General features: G+C 36.3%; 1 protein-coding gene across 6 annotated transcripts in view; it reads right to left on the bottom strand.

Annotated features, from left to right (window-relative positions):
* The window catches only part of PHF20 (PHD finger protein 20), a 110331-nt gene that overhangs the window by 37573 nt on the left and 52555 nt on the right, over positions 1-20203 (bottom strand). For 5 of the 6 annotated variants that reach the window (XR_012500614.1, XM_010960784.3, XM_010960785.3 and 2 more), the window contains exons 7-9: positions 16729-16842; positions 15831-16019; positions 15118-15297 (exon numbers count right to left, since the gene is read on the bottom strand). Coding sequence is in view for 5 of the 6 variants with exons in the window: in XM_010960784.3 (XP_010959086.1) it covers positions 15118-15297; positions 15831-16019; positions 16729-16842 (483 nt within the window). In the remaining variant the exon portion in view is untranslated. The remainder of the gene's footprint in view (positions 1-15117; positions 15298-15830; positions 16020-16728; positions 16843-20203) is intronic. The other variant, XM_074347222.1, reaches the window with a different exon arrangement.

Raw genomic sequence — 20203 nt, 5'->3', positions numbered from 1 at the left:
GTGAGACAAGCAGCAAAGAGGGTATAAATTAATTATGGACAACAGTCTGTGACAAAACCTGATAAACTATATAATTAACTATAATTACAGAGCCACAAGTGAAGTAGCTCAAACACTGCAAGACTTAAGTAACTGCTCCTTTTTCATGAAGGTCCTGCAAGTGGGACTATTTTATTTTTGAACCCAACAAAGTTTTGGAGATACAAAAAATTGTATTTTCCAGGCTTCACAATTTTATCCTAATTTTCCCATATGGCAGCCAAAGGAGCCCTCTGTATACACAATGAAGGCTGCCAGTTCAGCCAGTGCAGACTACACATTCCCTCTGGCATATCCCTCCCATGTGCAAACCAAGCCCTGCTCAAGGCCACTTACTCGCACAATGCTTTTTCCTTGGTCTCTGAGCAAAAAAGATTCTGTCCTACCTTCTCTGAATTCCCAAAACTACTTCAGGGAAAATAAACCTTGTATCTGTCCTCTTCTATTTGTATTACAGCCAGGTCTGTTCATTCCTTATGCTAAAATGTTGACATGGAGAATGTGCTCCATTCTCTACTTCTCCTACAGGACTCATCTCAGTGTATTATTACATCAAACAAGAGAGTTACTTTTTCCAGATGGTTTCCTTAGCATTAAATGGGAATAAAAATACTTACTTCATAAGACTTCTACATACTTCCATGAGGTAATAGAAGAGATAACTTACTGCTAACTACAACAGGTTACTTGAACATTAGTTGTCATCTGGGTCGTCACTGACCTCACGGTTGTTTGCTTAAAACAATCAAAGTTATGCATAATCTCAGTCAGGGATCTACGTACCAGGGCACAACCTGCAAAATTTTAACATCTAATTGCCTCACTGTAACAATCAAACACTGAAGTGTTAACGGTAATTAATAAAAGCACAATAGGAACAACCAAATGATGCAATCAACCAGCAAAAATGTTTTGCATTTTAAAATAATATGCACAGCATAATTATGCTAAAGAAAACCCACAAAAGAAATATAAGCAAAACATAAAATTATATATAAGAATACTATATAAAATATGATAGTGTACACTTTTTAGAATTGTAAGAATGTATGCAATGGCAATATTTTCTTACCACATTTCAAGTTAAAAAAAGAGAGATTTTCCTACTCTTCCATGTTTCTAATGTTATAATACCCATATTATTTTCACAGTAGAAAAAAACACAATTCTTTTATATATTATATTATATTATATTATATTATATTATATTATATTCCTCCCCAGAACAGTGTTCCTGTGACAAAAGGAGTATGGTGATAGAAGCATGATCAAGAAGCTAGGAGAGCCATTGGTTGCCAAAACAGCCTGGTGGGCAACAGTCTACATAAATCCCAAGTCTCACAAATGTGTATTTCCCAAAGGGATAACAGGTCATTTGGAACATATGTCCCCAATGGCACCAGCTAACTGACATCATCCACTCTTGGGATACTATGGTCATTGTCAATATGGGAGCAGTCACTAGGAGACAAAAGGCAGAAATATGTAATAAATCTTCCAGGAAGCTTGGTTCAAATGCTTGGCGTAGAGAATAAACTACTCAAACCAATTTATTCCTGTTTCAGAAAACAGTATAGAAATCAGTATCTCCAAGAAGTCATTGGCATTACCATTTAAAAGCTCAGTGCCCTTCCTCATGTTTAACATATTTTTGTTTGGAAGAATTGAGGCAAAACATAGAGCTTTCTCCCAGGCTCCCAGGAGCAAAATCCCAAGTCACCCTTAACTCTTGCCTCTCCCAAATTACTAATATGACTTGGTATATGAGGAGAAAAATCCACAGAACTTGAATTTGTTTTTAGTAATGGTATAATTCTACAGAATGCCTTTTTTTTTGGGGGGGGGGTAGAAATAAACTATAAAATGTCTCCTAATAATCCCTGCCTCCTAGTATTCACACTCATGTGATCCTCTCCCCTTGATTCTGGGCAGGACCTATAACTTGCCTCTAACAGAACAGGCAAAGATGACAGTATGTCACTTTCATGAATATGTTATGTATAATAATCATGTAACATCCATCTTACTAACAGCCACTCTCCCTTGCTGGCTAGATGAAACAAGCTGTTATGCTGTGTGTGAGCTACTCTTTGGACAAGCCTTGTGGCAGGGAGCTGACAGTGCCCCCCAAAAGCCTGTAGCCCTCAGTCTGACAGCCTGAAAGGAACTGAATGCTGCCAACAACCATGTAAGCATGTAAGCAGACCATTCCCCAGTAGAGTTTTCAGATGAGAACACAGCCCTGGCCAACCCCTTGACTGAAGTCTTACAGAAGAACCAGTTAAGCTGTGCCTGGACTTCTCACACACAGAAACTGTGAGAAAATAATTGTGTTATTTTCAGCTACTATGTTTGTGGTAATTTAGTCACATAGCAATAGTTAATACAGAGTAGGATCAGAAGCCCTCTCATTTTCTATTTGGTTGGGTAATGCTTTATTCTTCCCCTTTTATGATAAGCATATATTACTTTTATACTAAAAAGGGTTTTTAAATTATGTTTTCTCAGACTTGACTTAGAAATAACATCTTATTTAACCTTTTTTTTTTTTTTTTTTTTTGCATACAGATTGCCAGCACCTCAAAACCTCACAGTTGGAGAACTATGATGATGAAACTCATTCTGGCTGGCAATACTCAGTCTGGCATTCTAAGCCTATGTCAATCTAAGTACCGTCTTGCTTTCTAAACTCAATTTCCATTAATTAATGCACAGTGAGGCCTCAGCAGGGGCCTCAGCAACTGCTTCATGCTCTCATAGCTAGCAGCTCTGCATACTGTACATACTGTATTACCCCATGTATGGTTACAGATGGGGAAAAAAAAGTATTATAAAAATGTAGAGAAAAAAGGAAACCGGGGAGGAAGGGGTATAGCTCAAGTGGTAGAGCACATGCTTAGCATGCATGACGTCCTGGGTTCATTCCCAAGTACCCCCTCTAAACATAAATAAACCTAATTATCCCCCCCACCAAAAAAAAAAAAAAAAAAGAGTCAAAAAAAAAAAAAAAAAAAAAAGGAAACCAGAAGGATAGATATCAAACTGTTGACAACTCTCAAGAGGAGATTGGGCTAGGAAGGCAAGTGGTAAAGAGGAACTTTCACATTTTCTCTGTATGCCCCAGGAGCAACGAGTATGCTTAGCACTGAGCTCTTGGTTTCTAAATACAAGTCTCCATTTAAAAGAAATCAGGGCTTCTTGGAGAAATGGCTAAATCCAGGGTTGGGTAAGTACAAGATGAGCTTGGAACATCTTGTTACGCCAGAAAGTAAAGAAATGTGCAAAGAATAATGAAGACACAGAAACTAGCTTGAAGGGCTCCCACTGGCCAAATTTGAGACAATATGGGTAATTAAAATAAATAATGTTAGAAACAGATTATAACTCCAGAACAAAAGAATCAATAAGTCCATGTGGATATAAAAGAAAGAGAGAGAAAAAGAAAAAAGAGAGAGGGAGAGAGGAAGGGAGGGAGAGAGGGAGGCAGGCTCTTCCTTACAATTGAATACAAATTAACAAATGTAGAAGGAATGATGAGAGTTAGAAATCACTGTTTGGTCATCAGAGTAAAAACTGTTTCAGGCAAGAAATATCAGCGGATACTTAAATGGGTGAACGTTTGATGAAGAAACAAGATATTTACATAGTCTCAAAGAATCTTCTCACAAGAAACTTATTAATTATAAAGGGGAAAATAATAGCTTTACAGTAGAGAAATCTGGTGGGTACTTACTACCTTAGACAAGTGACCAAAGTTAACTCCACCAATAAATGGGACAAACAAATTGGTAAGTACACATCACTTACGTGGTACTTCTGCTAAAAGTGAATAGCCTAAATCTAATTATGTGGATACACCAGAAAACCAAAATTGAAAGACATGGTATTCTTCAGAAATGTCAAGGTCACGAAAGACAAAGAAAGACTGAAAAATTGTATTCGATGAAAGGAGACAAATGAAACATGACAACTAAATCCAATGTGTCATCCTGAATTGGATCCTGACCAGAAAAAATGTTTTCCCCACTTTTGCTATAAAGGACATCATTAGAACAACTAATGAAGTCTGAATAAGGTCCTGACTTTGATAACTATATTGTGGTAATGTAAGAGAATGTCCTTGTTTTCAGGAACCACACACTGATGAATTTAGGGGTAAAGTTCTGCAACTTTTTTGCACACAATTCAGAAAATAGAATAATAAAGCAAACATGGTAAATTGCTAACAAGTAGGGTATTTGGTTGCAGGTCTATAGGAACTCTTTCTACTATTTTTGCAACTTTTTATAAGTCTTAAATTATTTCAAAATAAAAACATCTTTAAAATATATGCAAGGAAAAGAAATATATATGTGCAAGAAAACTACTCTGAGGTCACAGAACAGCTAAGTGGGAGGAAAGCAACCCTGCCAAGGCTATTCCCTGGAATGCAAGTCTCCACATTCTGCCCTTAACAAAAATCACTGAACACTTATTCCACAAGATGGCAGAGCTGCCTCAAATGCCAGAGCTGGGTATGGAGCAGCTAACTCCCCTCTTCTGCTCTGGGCTAGATGTGTCGCCTTCCCAGCTCTTCCTCCTGCTGCCTAAGAGCCTCCCTCACACTAGTTTCTCAGATCACGACTCCAAGTTAGAAATTCCAAGGCTGGCACCAGCTCAGGGCAGCAATCTCTAAGCAATGACTAACACAGAAGCATCCTCCAGGGGCCTTGCTGGAGGTTTCTGAAGATGATACAGCCCTCCCTCCTGCTTACTTACGTAACACATTCCTGGTGAATGAGTTCTCAACAACCCCCCTCTCCCAGCTATCTTTCTGGATCATCCTGTACTCACCACTAAGCCCGCATTCCAAAAGAAACACCAGGAACACCATTTAGTTCCCAGATCAACACATCCTCCCCCTTAAAATTAAAGAATTCCAAAGGCACCACCCTGTCTGGAGTATTGATATCACTTGTACCACACACTGCTCTCCAAACCTGGCCACCCTACTAAGCCTGGCCATCTGACTCAGAGTGTACACACTGCTTTACGAAGTTCCCTCAAGAGCAGTGGGAGTTTTGCATCACATGCTGTGCATCCTCTCTAAAGGCAGGGACCGCTTCACTTGATTTATTTAGCACCCAGTATCTCATCCAATGGCATTAGGCACTCAGAAGACAGGAGTCACAATGACCCAGCCATTAGGAAGTGTGCAACTCTGGCTACATTATTTCTTCTTGCCAAGTACTAGGCTCTTCTATAAAACAGAAAGAATTAATACTGAAAAATTAGAAATAAATGTCTTTCAGCAGTAGATAGTTAAATACATTATAGAATATCCATCGAGTGAAATAAATTATATGTAACTGTGAAAGGAGCTATGAACTGAGATGGAAAAATATCATAAATGAAAATGACAAGCCATTGATTAATATAAGAATATGATTCCATTGTTGTGTTTTTTAAAAGCTATATGGGTATATGTATGTTTGTATATGCAACAGAACCACGTGTGGAAGGCTGGAAGACCACACACCAAACCACCAAGGTTCTTTCAAGAGTGAGAAGAGTAAGGGAAGACTTCTTTTTTTCTTTTTTCTTTTTTTTGAAGTTTTAATTTTTCCTAGCACATATTGATTTTGAAATTTACAGGGGTGGAAAAAATGGCAAAAGGACTCTTTACATAATAATTTTTTAAATAGGGGTCCCAGCTGCCTTTGCTTTAGAAAGTAGTTGTGAAAATTCACCAAGAACTAATACTAAACTAAAGATTAGTATTCCTTTGTGTTCTAATTATGAAAAATCAAATTTAAATTTTAAATATCAACATTAAATAAAACTTTTCATTGCTGTCTCTTTATGACTCAAAAATAATGACCACACTAAGTGCACACAGTCTGGTATAATCTTAAGTTCCCACTATGTTGTTTTTCAATAAAGAAAACTAATGGTCAACTGATGTGATTTAACTTTTAATAGCTTAGAAAACATTAAAATACCTTCCCTAATTTTCAAGACAGATTATCTGATCATATACATTGACTTTTTAAAATATTTTATTTATTTATTGTATTATTTTATTAGTTTTGGCGGGGTCAGGGAGAGTAATTAGGTTTATTTACTTTTAATGGAGGTACTGGCAATTGAACCCAGGACCAGTTGAGCTATACCCTCCCCCCACCCACACCGATTTTTTTAAATCCCCATATCCAACAGGAATCTTGGGGAAAAAAGAACAGGCATCAAAAAATAGGACTTACTTGAAATTTTGTTTGGAAAAAGAGTTGTCAACACTATGGCAGATCTAGAAATGTTTAAGCTGGGCAATGATCAATCAGTAATACCATTCACCATTTGTCAACTGGAAGTATCCAGAACAATCCATTCTTATAAGTTGTGCCTTTCTGAGGTCAAGGAGATAAGTTACTCATCTTTCTGTGTTTTTATACACCTCTCAAGCTTTCCTCTCTCCCCCTCAAAGTTTTGGTACCTAAGAAATGCTCAAGTAATGTTGGATGAATGACCCAATAGCAAATATTACCCACTACTTGACTGATGAAATAAGCTTTCCAATGGATCCATTTGCTCTGGCTGGGAATAGAAAGTATTCAATAAAAATGTGTAGAATGAAAGCCCAGAGGTGAGAGTATACCTGCTGTGCTTGCAGATTAGCAAGGAGGCCATGTGCCTGGAGCAGAGGCATCAGGAAGGAGAGAGACTAAGGAAAGATGAAGCTGGAGGTTACAGGTGGCCAGAAGAAGCAGGGCCGCTGTAGGCCAGAGTAAGGACCTGAGGTTCTCATGACCAAATACTAATAGTTCTGGGTGGTGGGAGACATGAATGCCAGTTTTACTATTCTTATGTTTTTCTGGATTTATTTTTAAATTTATGAATATAAAAAGGCAAGTTACCAAAAAAGAATATACTGAATGGAGACAAGATCCCTTCTACAAAATGAGGTAAAAGATACCAACAAAATCCCTGGTGGAGCCTGGATAAGGTCTTGATTTTGATAATTATTTTGCGGTAATGGAAGAGAATGCCCTCATTTTTTAAGAAATATACATCAAAATATTCATGGGTTAAAGCCTGCAATTTATTGTCAAACAATTCATAAAAAAAAAAATACTTTAAAATACTTTGAGGCCACAGAATAGCTAAAAGAGGAAGAAAGCAATCTGACCAAAACAGAGATCCAGGTGAACATTTGAGAGCTACTTCCCTATCCTGCAAACGAAGCATTTTCAGTAGCTCCATAAACAAAGCAACTCAAAGCAACTGACCTCAGTTTGGCAACAACTTACCCGCTCGGCCTTAACTCACTTCACGAAGCCTGTAATTAAGTCAGAAAGCACACCTAAGTCTCAGAAAAGACCCTATGATTATGCTGTTGATGCTGCTCTGCCTCCACGTCCAAATGCCTAACTGCTACTCATCTTTCAAGGCCCTATGCAAGTCCTATATTCTTCCATCCCTGCCCCTAAACCACCAAACTAAATAACACCTCTCTCCAGGGGTCAGATCCAAGGAGCATTTTATCAACGCTAAGAACAAGCGCTCCTTTCATCTTTGTGTACTTGACAGTTAGCAGAGCTCCCAGGCATATAGTAAGGGCTCCACAAGCGAATCCTGAGTTCAACTTCCATGTGGCAGGCACACATGATCATTGTCAGTCTTCTCTCCTGTAGTTTTATTTTAAGTATTTCTCATGATATCACCTTACTTTCTCTCTTGTAATACAGGTACCTGCAGTCTTATTCCTCTGGACAGAAAGATCTAGAAAGGCAATGACCAAACGTCTCATTCATTTCTCTAACCCCTAGGACAATGTATTAATTCTCAGCCAATGTTCTACCAGTACATGTCTGATGACAGATCACAGACACTCCCAACTTCCCTAACTACAATGGCTATCTCTATGACTCTCCTACTCAAGAAAACACAAGTACCTGAAACCTCAACTATTGTAGGCATTACACTTAATTGGACCAAGTTAATTTTTTCTTTAAATCTTTTGCAAAAACTATTATAGGCATTACCCTGAAACTAACCTGGTTAATATAATCATCTGTAAACTTTGAATACTTCAGTGACAAATAGCTTGCTATTCATTTTATAACTGGCAACACATCAATGGGACACTAGACCACATGACAGTATCCCATCTCTAAAAGGTACTTAGTTTTAAAAAAAAAAAATTAGCTGAATAAGCCTGTCCCTCTATTAGGTCTTCTCTCTTGTTTATTCTGTGGTTCATGTAGAATATTCACAAGTGATACAGCTTAGAATAGAGTCTAGCACTTGGTAGGCATTTGTAAAACATTCATTGATTAACATGAATGAATGGACTGCAGCCCATTTTCAAATAGCCCTGGTTATCTGTGTATGGCTAAATAAGCTGGGCCCAGATTTAGAGAATCATCTGAGATCTCTGGACTTCTAAGGGCATCTATTTAATTTCTGCTTTACAAAATAAACAAATGCTTATTCAAATAGAACAATTCCAATTGCATTCCTCTTTAGCATTTAAGTCATGAAAGCAAACAGCTTAGAGCCTATTTCAAAAGAATACAATAATGGGTTCCATGCTGCATTTATTCCTCCTAGTTCAAGCTTGAGATAATCTAACTATCACTATAGACTCTCTTGGAAAATAGGCAACTGCTTCAGTCAGCTGCAGTGGTTTCAAAATTATTCTCCAAAAAATTCTCTGTGCAACCTAAAGAAGCAGAAGACAACTTGGAATCTTCCCATCATCCTTTCCCAAGACTCACCTATCCCACCCTCACTTTACTTTATTACCATCCTCTCCACAATCCAGAGACACAGCTAAATTAACTGACACAAGACGAACTATGTATATGTAGTTTTAAAATAGGCATTGGCTTTTAGCCTCTAACCTAGTCTCCTTACTCATCTCATCTGCACAGCATATTTCCTAGTGGTGTAGGAATAATTCACTGTCAATTTCAACTCATGTCTAACATGACACCACCCTTAAGACAACATAATGAAGACCTCAGTTTGCTGAGTTTTAAGGGCTGAGGTTGTCATATAGAGTTCTCCATGCCAAAACAGACTACTAAATTCTGAGACTAAATTTCCACCTCATTTGTACATCAAGTCTAATAATTTCCTCCACATGACAGAAATCAGGCTGCGAGGAGAGGAGCCTTGTCACTGAGAGGACGTTCAGCAAGAAAAGAGAGATCCCTTGTTTCCATGAGCCCACAAGGCTAAGGCACAACATTCTGAGCCCAGTGGATGAAAGGACCAACCTAAAGGCACCAGGGATGAGCCAGGAGTGATTACTTTAGTACCTTCAGTTTACTATTTTCAAAGAGCTGCTCTTCCACTGCATTTATGTTAACTATGTGGCATCTGGTGGAGACCCTTCCCCCAAAAGAGAAAGAAAATCTGTCCCCCTCCCCCTTAAATTTAAATTAACCAAATAAATAAGTATAACCTAATTACCTCCCCCAACCAAAAAAGTCTTATAAATGACCACATTAAAAAACAAAACTATTTAAATGTTATTAACCTTTTAACAGTGTAAAGTTTTCTATTTATAATTTAAATTACTTTTAATGTTTGGAATTTGCATTTCCAGAAGAAAGGCAAAGAATTTCAGATCTTACATTCATTGTTAAATATATAAATTAGATTTATATTTAGTATAACACAAATGAGGATGTAAGTATACAGATTTCATGATAGCTTATATTAAATAAAGGCACAAGTACCTAATGTCAAAATACAGAATCACTAAATACTCAACTGACTACCTTCTCTCCATTTGAAATAGCCTAAAAAGAGATGTGCTACACCTCTGCTCACATTGTGCCCTCTGCTGGAATACCTAGCCCCATCTCTTACTCATGGGACAGTGCTATACATCCATCAAGATTCAGCTTAAATGTCCTGTCTCCTAAATTAAGATGGTCTTCAGGCAGGCACTAAGTCTGACTGATCTTACATCTGCACAGCGTTTGGTACTTAGCAGGTTCACAGGACACTCTAACCAAACCGAGCAAAAAAAGATATGCAACCAGAGCTTCCATCCATGTTTGCAGCATCTCTTCTCACCTTTCATGCCCTAACTGCAGGAAGATAATTTCATTTAATCTTCACTATTTCCCTGAGTCTCTCACTAAAAAATTCTCAGCACCTTCTTCTTCAGAGAAGAATGGGCAACTCACAAATCTCCACAAGATTCTTCATTCTTCCCCTGGGCTCATACACCCCAAGAAGCTCTGCTTTGAGAACTACAGAGCCCTTTCTTATGGAAAGAAAGTTACAGACCACTCAGGTTTACCAAAGGAACACTTCCCAGGTCCAGAACCACGCCATCAATAGAATCTCATGGGAATTGAGTCCATAACTTGTTTCTGGCTAAATTCTCCTATAGGGCCATGTCTTTCCCCTGTTAAATCTGCCTTAGTTTAGAATACAGCCGAATCCAGAAGAGGGTTATCCCTTAGGCCTTAATGAATATTTAAGAAACACCAGAATTTACCTACACTAATTTCCTTCTCCCCTATTCTACCCTTTTCAATTCATATTAAGTCAAACTTTACAAAACAATTTTTTTAAGGTGAATGCTGATCAAGAACCTTGGCACATGAGCTATGGGTAGAAGACATTTTGATTTCATCAAGATTTTATAAGGCTGGCTTACACTATAATCAAAATGACTTTTTTAAATTTGGAGTTTACAATTTGGGAATATGCATATATAATAATATCAATTGTACACAAATTATGATCATAACTATATTTTTAAATACTGAGAAAAAAGAATGTAGATTTAAAATTTTTAATTTCAGTATTATGAAATACAATAAATAAAAGTAAAAGACAAGTGACAGACCAAGAGAAAATACAATACAATGTATATAAAAAACAAAGGATCAGTATCAATAGTATACAAAGGAAATTTGGCAAATCAATAATTAAACAATCCAACAGGAAGTGGGAAAAGAATATGAAAAGACAATTCATAGAAAAACAGATCAAAATTTCAATAAACATGAAAAACTGTTCAACCTCATTAAAAAAAACAGAACTTAAAAAAATAAAATCTTGTTTCCAGTGTTAACATAAATTAGAGAAAATTTAAAAGATGAATAGTATCCATAGATGGCAAAGATATAGGGAAAACATTTCACCATACGTTAGGTCATAATATAAAGTAGAATGGATTTTTTGGAGGGTTATTTGTTGATGCAATTTAAAACGTGCATTCCCTTGAATCTAACAATTACACTCATAAAAACATATCCTATGGGGCTATTCATCAAGTAGTCAAAAACACATATTCAAGGAATACCACCACATTATTGTTTGAAATACTTGCTGCTTGGAAATAATCTAAATGTCCATCAAAAGAGAAATAGTTAAATGTATGATGGAACATTCTTACTAAACACTAATAATCAAACATTAAAAAGAATGAGGTAAGTGTGCTGACATGAACAGATCTCAAGAGATACTGTAAAAATAAATCAGAGAACAATAAGCCTAAGTTAGTTCAATTACATTTAAAAATAATAAAATCTTAATTGTTTCCCTATCAATGTAAATATATAGAAAAGGATCTGGGGAAAAAAATCACGAAGTAGTAACAGAGGTTTATCCAAGGAGAAAGGAGCAAAAAAGATGAGGCTTTTCTTTTTTACTCCTAATAGCTCTATATTGTTTGGCTTTCTAAAGATCATTCTACATTATTTTTATACCGCTTTTTAGAAAGGAAAATAAAAAAATACATACTTACACATATACACAAAAAAAAAGTGGCTTAAATGTTCTTCACTTTAAAGGCAAACATCAAGATTTATTCATGGTCAGCAACATCCTGGACTCTGACCATTTACCAGATACATAAAATTACCAAAAATAAGAGTCTGCACTACCAATAACATCCAAATAGCTATTAATGCAATAAGCAATCACTACTTGAGAGGAAAAAAAAACCCATTATGTAGTCATGAATATGTACAACTTCCTAAACTGTCTATTAACATGAGGTAGCGTTTCCTCTTTCAGAGCGTGTACTGAAATAACCCTTTTGCATACAACCATTATAAACTCTGGGAAAAAACATTAAAAATTAAGTATATAAAGGCACTGAAGAGCAACCACAAACGTCAGAAACAGAAGTCAGACATTTGGAATAAAAGAAGGGCACTAGGTGACTTCCCCATTTTTCAAGGCTTTTCACCTAAAGGCAGGCTCCAGTCAGTAGCATGGGGTAGCTAAAACTGAAATAGATAGCTTTAGTTTTACTAGCTGAAGAAACAGAAGACAAAGTTCAGTGCAACTAGAGCAGCTAGAAATGAAGGGGGAAATCCTAAAAAGAAGACAACTACGAAAGATGGCCTCACTTTTCTACATACAAATTCCGCCTAAATCTCTGGTTGAGTTCTGAATGTACAGCATTCCAAGGAGCCCAATTAAGGCTCAAAGAACTGAAAAGAGGTTTCAGATGTTGCCCATTGCAGAGGAAAAGAATCTGAAGTTTGAGGTCAGCCAAATTAGTTGCCCTTTAAAACAAAGAAATCATTATGCTTCAAAGGAACATAAGGCAATCCAAACTACAACCTATCAGTCACAACGCACAATCCAAAACATTATATATAAAAAGAAAAGGGAAAGTATGATCTGTAGTCAAGAAAAAAGTCAATCAATGGAGATTAACTTTAGGATAATCTAGATGTTGCACTTGGCAGACAAGGATTTTAAAGCAACTATAAAAACTATGCTCACAATGAATAAATAGACTGAAAATCTCGACAGACAATCTAGGGAAAAAAGGGTATTCCAGAACTAAAAATTATCAGAAATTAAAAATTCACTAGATGGGCTTAACAACAGATTAAAGTTGAGAGAATAATTTGAAAACAGATTAAAAGTTATTCAATCTGAAAAAAAAATTATTCAATCTGAAAATGGTGGAGGGGGGGACTGAAAAATCAAAAAAGGAAACAGAGCCCCAGTGACCTGTGGGACAGTATCTAAAGATCTAACATAAATTTGATGAAATAAATCAATTTTTGTATTCAAGCTCAGTGGACTGATTCACTCAATCTCAAGTAGGTCAAATATAAAGTTAAAACAAACTTAAACACATCATAGTTCAAACTGCTAAAAACCAAAGATAAAGAGAAAAATCTTGAAAGTAGTCAGAAAGAAAACAACACATTACAACCAGGGAAACAATATGAATGATCACTAACTTCCCTTCAGAAACAACAGAGGACTGTGAATAACATCTTTAAAGTTCTTGAAGAAAAAAAAACTGTAAATTCCACAAGTTTATATCCAGTGAAAATATCCTTCAAGAATGAAAGTTAAATAAAGTCATGTTCAAATAAACAAAGACCAAGAGAATCTGTCACCACCAGGAAAACTGTACTGCAAAAAAAAAAAAAAAAAAAAAAAGAAATGAAGAATACTGGTTATGGTAAATATGTATGTAAATCAGACTATCTCTTTTATATTATCTACTTTAAAATACGTACTCGTTCACAGCAACAATTATAACTATATTGTGGATTTTATAGTGTATGTAGATATAATTCACGTGACAACTAGAGCATAAAAAGGGGATGTTAATTGATTACATAACATTTTACACAGAGTGGTTCAATATTAACTCTACTTAAGTAAACTGAAAAGTTAAGGATATATATCAAAATGCCTAGAGTAACCTCTAAAACAAATGCTAAGAAGTATAGCTAAAAGCAAATAGATGAATTAAAGTGGAATTTTAAAAAATTATTCAATTAACCTGAAAAAAAAAAAAACAGGAAAGGAGGAAAAGAGCAAAACACAGATAGGATAAACAAAAAACAACAAGCAAAATAGTAGACCTAAAAGCAACTATATCAAACAATTACATTTAACGTAACTAGACTAAACATGGCAGTTAAAAGTCAAACCTGACTATATGCCATTTATAAAAGACACACTTTGAATTTAAAGACACAATTATGTTCAAAGAAAAGTGACAGAAATAGATATACCATGGATAGAGAATGCAAAAGAAAGCTGGAGTACCTGTACTAATATCAAATAAAGCAGACTTCAAGTAAAAGACTATCACCAAAGATTGATGTTCCACATTAAAAAGAAGGCAATTCATTAGGAGGACATAAAAGTTATAAATGTGTATGCACGTAACACAACTTCAAAATACATGACGCAAGACTAACAATTAAAGTGAGAAACAGATAAACCCACAATCAAGGTTAGAGATTTTTAACAGCCCTCTCTTGGCAACTGGTAGAATGAGACCAAAATAAACAAACAAAAAAAACAATGGCGATATATAGCAGAAAAACACCATCAACTACCTCGACCTAACTGACAGGTACTGAACAGATATACAACAATGGCAGAACACACAATTTTTACAAGTGCATATGGAATAGTCACCAAGACAGATCATATACTGGACCATAAAATGAGGCTCAACAAATTAAAAAAGACTGAAATCCTACAGAGTATGTTCTCTGACTACAATGGAATTATATTAGAAATCAGTAACAATAAGGTATCTATAAAAACTTCAGTACTTGGAAATGGAAACAAAACTCTCCTAAGTAACCAATGATCAACAAATAAATCATACATATTTTGAATTAGATGAAAATGAAAATACAAAATATCAAAATTTGTGGGATGTAGATAAAGCAGTGCTTAATGGGAAAACTATATATAACTTTAAATGCTCATATTGGAAAAGGAGATCTAAAATCAATGACCTAAGTTTCTAGAAACATTTAAAGAAGAAAACAATTAAAATCAAAACAGAAATCAATGACATTAAAAAAAAGACAGAGAAAATTAAAGTAAAAGGTTGGTTCTTTGGAACTATCAACAAAATTGATAAATCCTTAGCTATACTAATCAAGAAGAGAGAAGAATCACAAATTAGCAATATCAGAAATAACAAGCATATAACATTTTTTAAAAGTATATAGTATTTAAGAAATATTATTAATAAAAGTGAAAAAATCCATTTTTTTAAAATTTACAATCAAAGCAGAAGCAAAAGTATATATTAGAAGAGGATTATGTTAACTAAGTATGAACCTGCTACAGTAGAAATCTCTTGTAACTCAGCAAGGGGAGAAGCCGGTTCCGTTTTCATAGTGTTTTCTCCCATTGACTTGCAGTTCAACTCCAAGCCTGTAGGCCTCAATCCATCCCCAATGGAGTGGCAAGTTAGTGCAGATGAGACCTGGCCAGCTTCCAAAGGAGATTTCAACTGACCTAGAAGAAAAAAAAGAAAAATTGGGGAACATATACATGTTTATAATCTGAGAATCAAAAGTTCCACATAGGCTGATAAAGCCAGGATCTTTTTAGAAGAAGCCATTCATTTCACAGAATACAAGAATACATTCACAGTTTCCAGTATATATAGCAAGGGTTGTGAGCATATCAAAGAAACAAGCTAGTAAGAAATTAAAGTGAAGGGAGAATTTGCTGGAAATGTTAACACAAAGGCAGAGGCACTGGAGTGAGATGGCATCAGAAAGAGAAAAAGGAACAGGACTCTTCAAAGCACTGTATCTTCAACCCAATGTTCAGACATATATTAGCAAAACCAATCACAAATGTACACAAAAGTTTGTCTATTGAATGTTCAGTGAAGAATAATATAAGAAACACTACAGCTAATTCAGTAACTTGATTTCAAGACCATCTAAAACTTGTGTAACACAGTACACAGTGATTTAGATTGGTTCTCACTAGACAGGGATCAGGTTGGCAAGACCATTCCAGAACAGACTCTGACTCACCTTCTTCAGATTCCTTGGTACTAGATGATGTGTTTTGCAAAGGATCAGTATTAACTGTATCAACCAAATTTGATACAACCAAGTCAGGATCTAGGATCTCATGGGTCCCATTAGTGGACAGCCTGGAGGACCGTCTCCTTGATAAGTCTTTGTCAGTGTTTTCCGAGTAGTTTTTTGACTTTTCCTGGGCTATAAATCATTAAGAGAGTTGTAGTCAAGAGACCAAAAGAAATAACTTGGCTATTACAGATTTCTGGACTGGCTGTCTCTATATAGGCTTGCTTTACAGAGACTTCTGGAATATTAGTTCAATGATAAAAGGAAATACACTATTCTGGTTTATAGTTTTAAGTAAAGGCACAGTCCCTCTGTCAGGATATAATTTTCCTAATTTAAGGATTCATGGTCTGAAAATATGGGCTAAGGTCATGTCCCAATCTTGACAAATTCCATTTTGGGGCTTCCCAACATAAAAGTCTATGTACTAATTTCCCAAGTCAATAAGGTTTACAGAGCCTTAGAGCCATCACAAATTCTTTTTGGAGCCAACAAAGTAAATTTTTTTTTAATCAATAAACAGCAGTACTCTTTCAAAATTTCACTCAACATATTAAATCCATCCTATCTTAAGCCATTACATTTCCAGTGGAATCCAAATCAAATGTAGTGTATGGGTATGAAGATGAAACCACTAAATCCAACATTAATACAGCTTGTACTTTGCTATTTATATCTCTTCTAGCAAAACTCCTCTGATCCAACCACATCCCGCTTACATTAGCTCCTGTAATCAGGGACAAGCATTAGAGCCTATAAGGATAAGGGACAACATGGATATAGGGGAGCTAACCCAATTGACGTCAAGTTCTAGCCACACATACACAAACCAAAGACTCACATGAATTTTTGTCAAGCCGAGGACGTTTTAACGGGACTTCACTTCCTTTTGAAATTTTCCGTCTTCTCAATTCCAATGTTATTGGTTGCAAAGTTAGAGAGTTTGAATCCACAGCTACATGTATATAAAACCAATAAATGTATATAAAACCAATTAGTGACCAATCCTCATATTATATATAAATAAAACATATATATATATACACACATACCCTTGCAGGATAATAAGCCCTCAAAGGGCATTCTTACTTAAGCTAAAAGGGAAAAAAAAAAGTGAGATGGGCGAAAAAATACTTCCTTATAAGAAATCCTGACAATACCTTGTAGACTGACTTTCTGAATCTCTTTTTGATCTCTCCTATGACCCAGCTTTAGTCATACATTTGTCTCCTGAAACCTCTTTAAATACCCCAACATGGCTGTTTTAAAATATGAGGATGCAAGGGCTATAGAAAAGTCACTTTTTATCACCATTTAATCTTCTCATCAAAATCAGGCTTATCCAATACTCAGGAAACCTACCATATTGCCTAATTCTTAAAATGTGTACCCTGAGACTATGGCTTGATTATTTTCAACTTCTACTTGCTAAACTGGTCAGCCTGGCATTGATCCTAGTTTTGAGGGACCATAAAGAATGTCAACATTTATAATCTCTTAAAAACAGTTCCAGAAACATCTCAGGAAGCTATGCTATTTGATAGTCACTGTTTTAGGCAAGGCTGCTTATCACTAGCAAATCCAGCCCTGACACAATTTAGCAAAGCAGAAGCTAAACTCTTAGATAGTACTCACTCTTTATTTTTAAACCTAACGCTTAAGAAGCTCTCCCCCATCAGCAAAGATGAGACTACAAAAGGCAGACAGAAGGAAAAACAAAAGAAAAGAAATTGGGAAGCTTGACAGAAAAGTAGGACTGGGGATATGATGAAGGATGAAAGGAGAGAGAAGAAAGAAGAGGGAGGAAGGGAAGGAAATGGGAGGGGCAGTGGGAGGAGAGATTCATCTAAGACCAGCAGCTTCAGATCTGCCATGTCAAATGGCCAAAGGACACAGAGTTGAGCTCTGAGGAGGCAAACCCAACGAGAGTGCTAAACTCTTTTTGGCTCTTCCTGTGTTCAGTCTTCCTAATGTGCCAACATTATTTTGTTCTAAGGGTGGGAACTTGGAGGTCATACATATTGCAAATTAAATACAAACAACTCTCCCTAAATAGCTCAAATCCTGTTCCAATAAGGTCTGGTTTGTACAATCTAGAGAGCTCAAGACCACTGTGTCAAGGAACTTATTCCAAGTAATTTTTAAAGGGGATGTGAACTATAGATAGATATTGGCAAACCTTCTTCACTTTGATACCATACATAAACTGGGGCGGACCACACAGAACTTCAATGCTTCCCAAACTCTTCTTACACTAAATAAGAATCATCTGCAAAGGCTGTTAACAATTAGCACTCCCAGATTCTGCTCCAGAGATTCTGATTGGGGAGGAATGCCTCAGGCAAGTATTAACTTGGAAAACACCAGTTCTCCATGAAATCGATTCTATCTGGTGTGAAATCTTACACTTATAAAAGCAATAAACTGAAAGCCCCATTTTTTATATGAGTGACGTAATGTGGCTTCATAGGAGCAATCTGCAAACTGGAGGGCAACTACCCCCATCCACACTTTCCAGAGGGTACAAGTCATAGCATAAGTAACTAAAGGGTCTTCTGTTTCAGAACACTCAATTTCCACGTACACTCTTCGCTAAACTAAGATGAGGACACATCATATTTCTGCCAGTTCACATTTTCTACCTTTCCTTGCATAAGTGCCCTTCTCCTACTTGCACAAAAAATCCTGCTTATCACATCCTACATCTTAACATGGTACACTGCCCAGAGGTTTAAAACCCCCAGACTTTCTCAGCTGGGGTTCCTCATTTGAAAACAGAACACAGAAGTTATTTTCTCAATTCTCCCAAGAGTGGTTTATAACTAGGACCACTCTCAGTGCACAGAAGTCAATTCATTACACATCACGGATGCCTTGGGTATTAGGGTTTAATTAATTCTCTCCTGGAACCCTGCTGAGAAAGCCAGTGAATTTAGGCCAGTGCTGTCCAATATAAATATAACGAGGGCCACAAATACAAGCCACATGTGTAATTCTAAATTTTAAATTAAAGTTAAAAAAGTGAAATTAATTTTAAGAATATATTTTATTTAGCATCATTTCAACATGTAATCAACAGTAAAAAATTATTAATGGGATATTTCACATTCTTGGGGGTTTTCTTGTACTGAGTATTTGAAATCCAGTGTGTATTTTACACTTACAGTCCTTCTCAATTCAGTGTGGCCAATTTCAAGTGCTTAATGGTCACATGTGGCTAGCAGCTACCATACTGGACAGTGCAGGTCTGGGCTCTAGTTAGGCATAGGGACAATTCCAGTATGCTCAGTTCTTGAAGATGAAACCCAGTTACAACTGCTGTAAGAGGAAGTGCCTTATTTCATCTGGGAAGAAATCAATCTCCTATCTAATCTCGTATCTTAAAATTAGAACTCAGATGTAAGAAGGCTGACTACTGGGAACAAGTACTAATACATTTTTTTGAAGTAAATAAAGGTAGAGTTTGTTCCACAGAAATTAAGTCTGGTGTAGCTGTCTGGATTGATAGAACCGGCTTCGCATTTTCCATCACAATGAAACAATGAATGGGCTAATTCCACAGTTCCACAGTTTTGATGAAAATATATTCTTGCCATATTTTATATTTTAAATTTATCTTTGGCTGCTATTTAAACTTGTGAGAAAAAAACAGGTATCACTTAAAATGTGCTAGAGGATTCACAGTTCCAACATTCATGTAGAGAATATGCAAGCAAGAATGTCTGAAGGCCACTGCCAGATAATCACAGTCAGAGTGCAGTCTGGAGACCCTGGGGGCTCCTCACGCCACTCCATCAATCTAGAGAAGGAATGTGTGGTTTAGGAAGAAACTGAGGGTTTGTTTCACTCTTGGCTATTCTAGAAGCATTCCAAATCTCAACTTTTTAAAATAATTGGGTATACTTCCCTAAATCTGTATCCTCTAACCTTGACTCTTACCAATTAGCCATCTCAGCTTTTCATTTAGACTGAAAATTTCCAACCCATAACCACTCTCCAGAGGGCTCAGTTTCAAATGTACCCACACCTTCCTGGGTCCAGTGTTCTTTGTTCCCACCTCCTCCAGATGCCCACACCCACTTACTTCTCCTTTTCTCTTTCATGTCTCTCATGAAAATGAGATGTCCTGATCCCAAGTTCTGTTAAGCTTACTTAAAGTGAAATCATTTGAGTTGGCACAAGCAAAAGGCCTTAGCTTATTAGGTTTTATCATATTAGCTTAAGTATCTAGTGAGCAGTTATTTACCACTCCAGAAGCCCAGTCAAGAACATGTTTCTCAACTTGTGTTCACCCAGATATAGGCCTCCCTTAAAAT

The sequence above is a fragment of the Camelus bactrianus genome, chromosome 19 (assembly GCF_048773025.1).
Source record: "Camelus bactrianus isolate YW-2024 breed Bactrian camel chromosome 19, ASM4877302v1, whole genome shotgun sequence".
Classification (NCBI taxonomy): Eukaryota; Metazoa; Chordata; class Mammalia; order Artiodactyla; family Camelidae; genus Camelus; species Camelus bactrianus.
The sequence above is the reverse complement of the archived record's forward strand: the minus strand, read 5'-3'. Positions and strand labels throughout refer to the sequence as shown.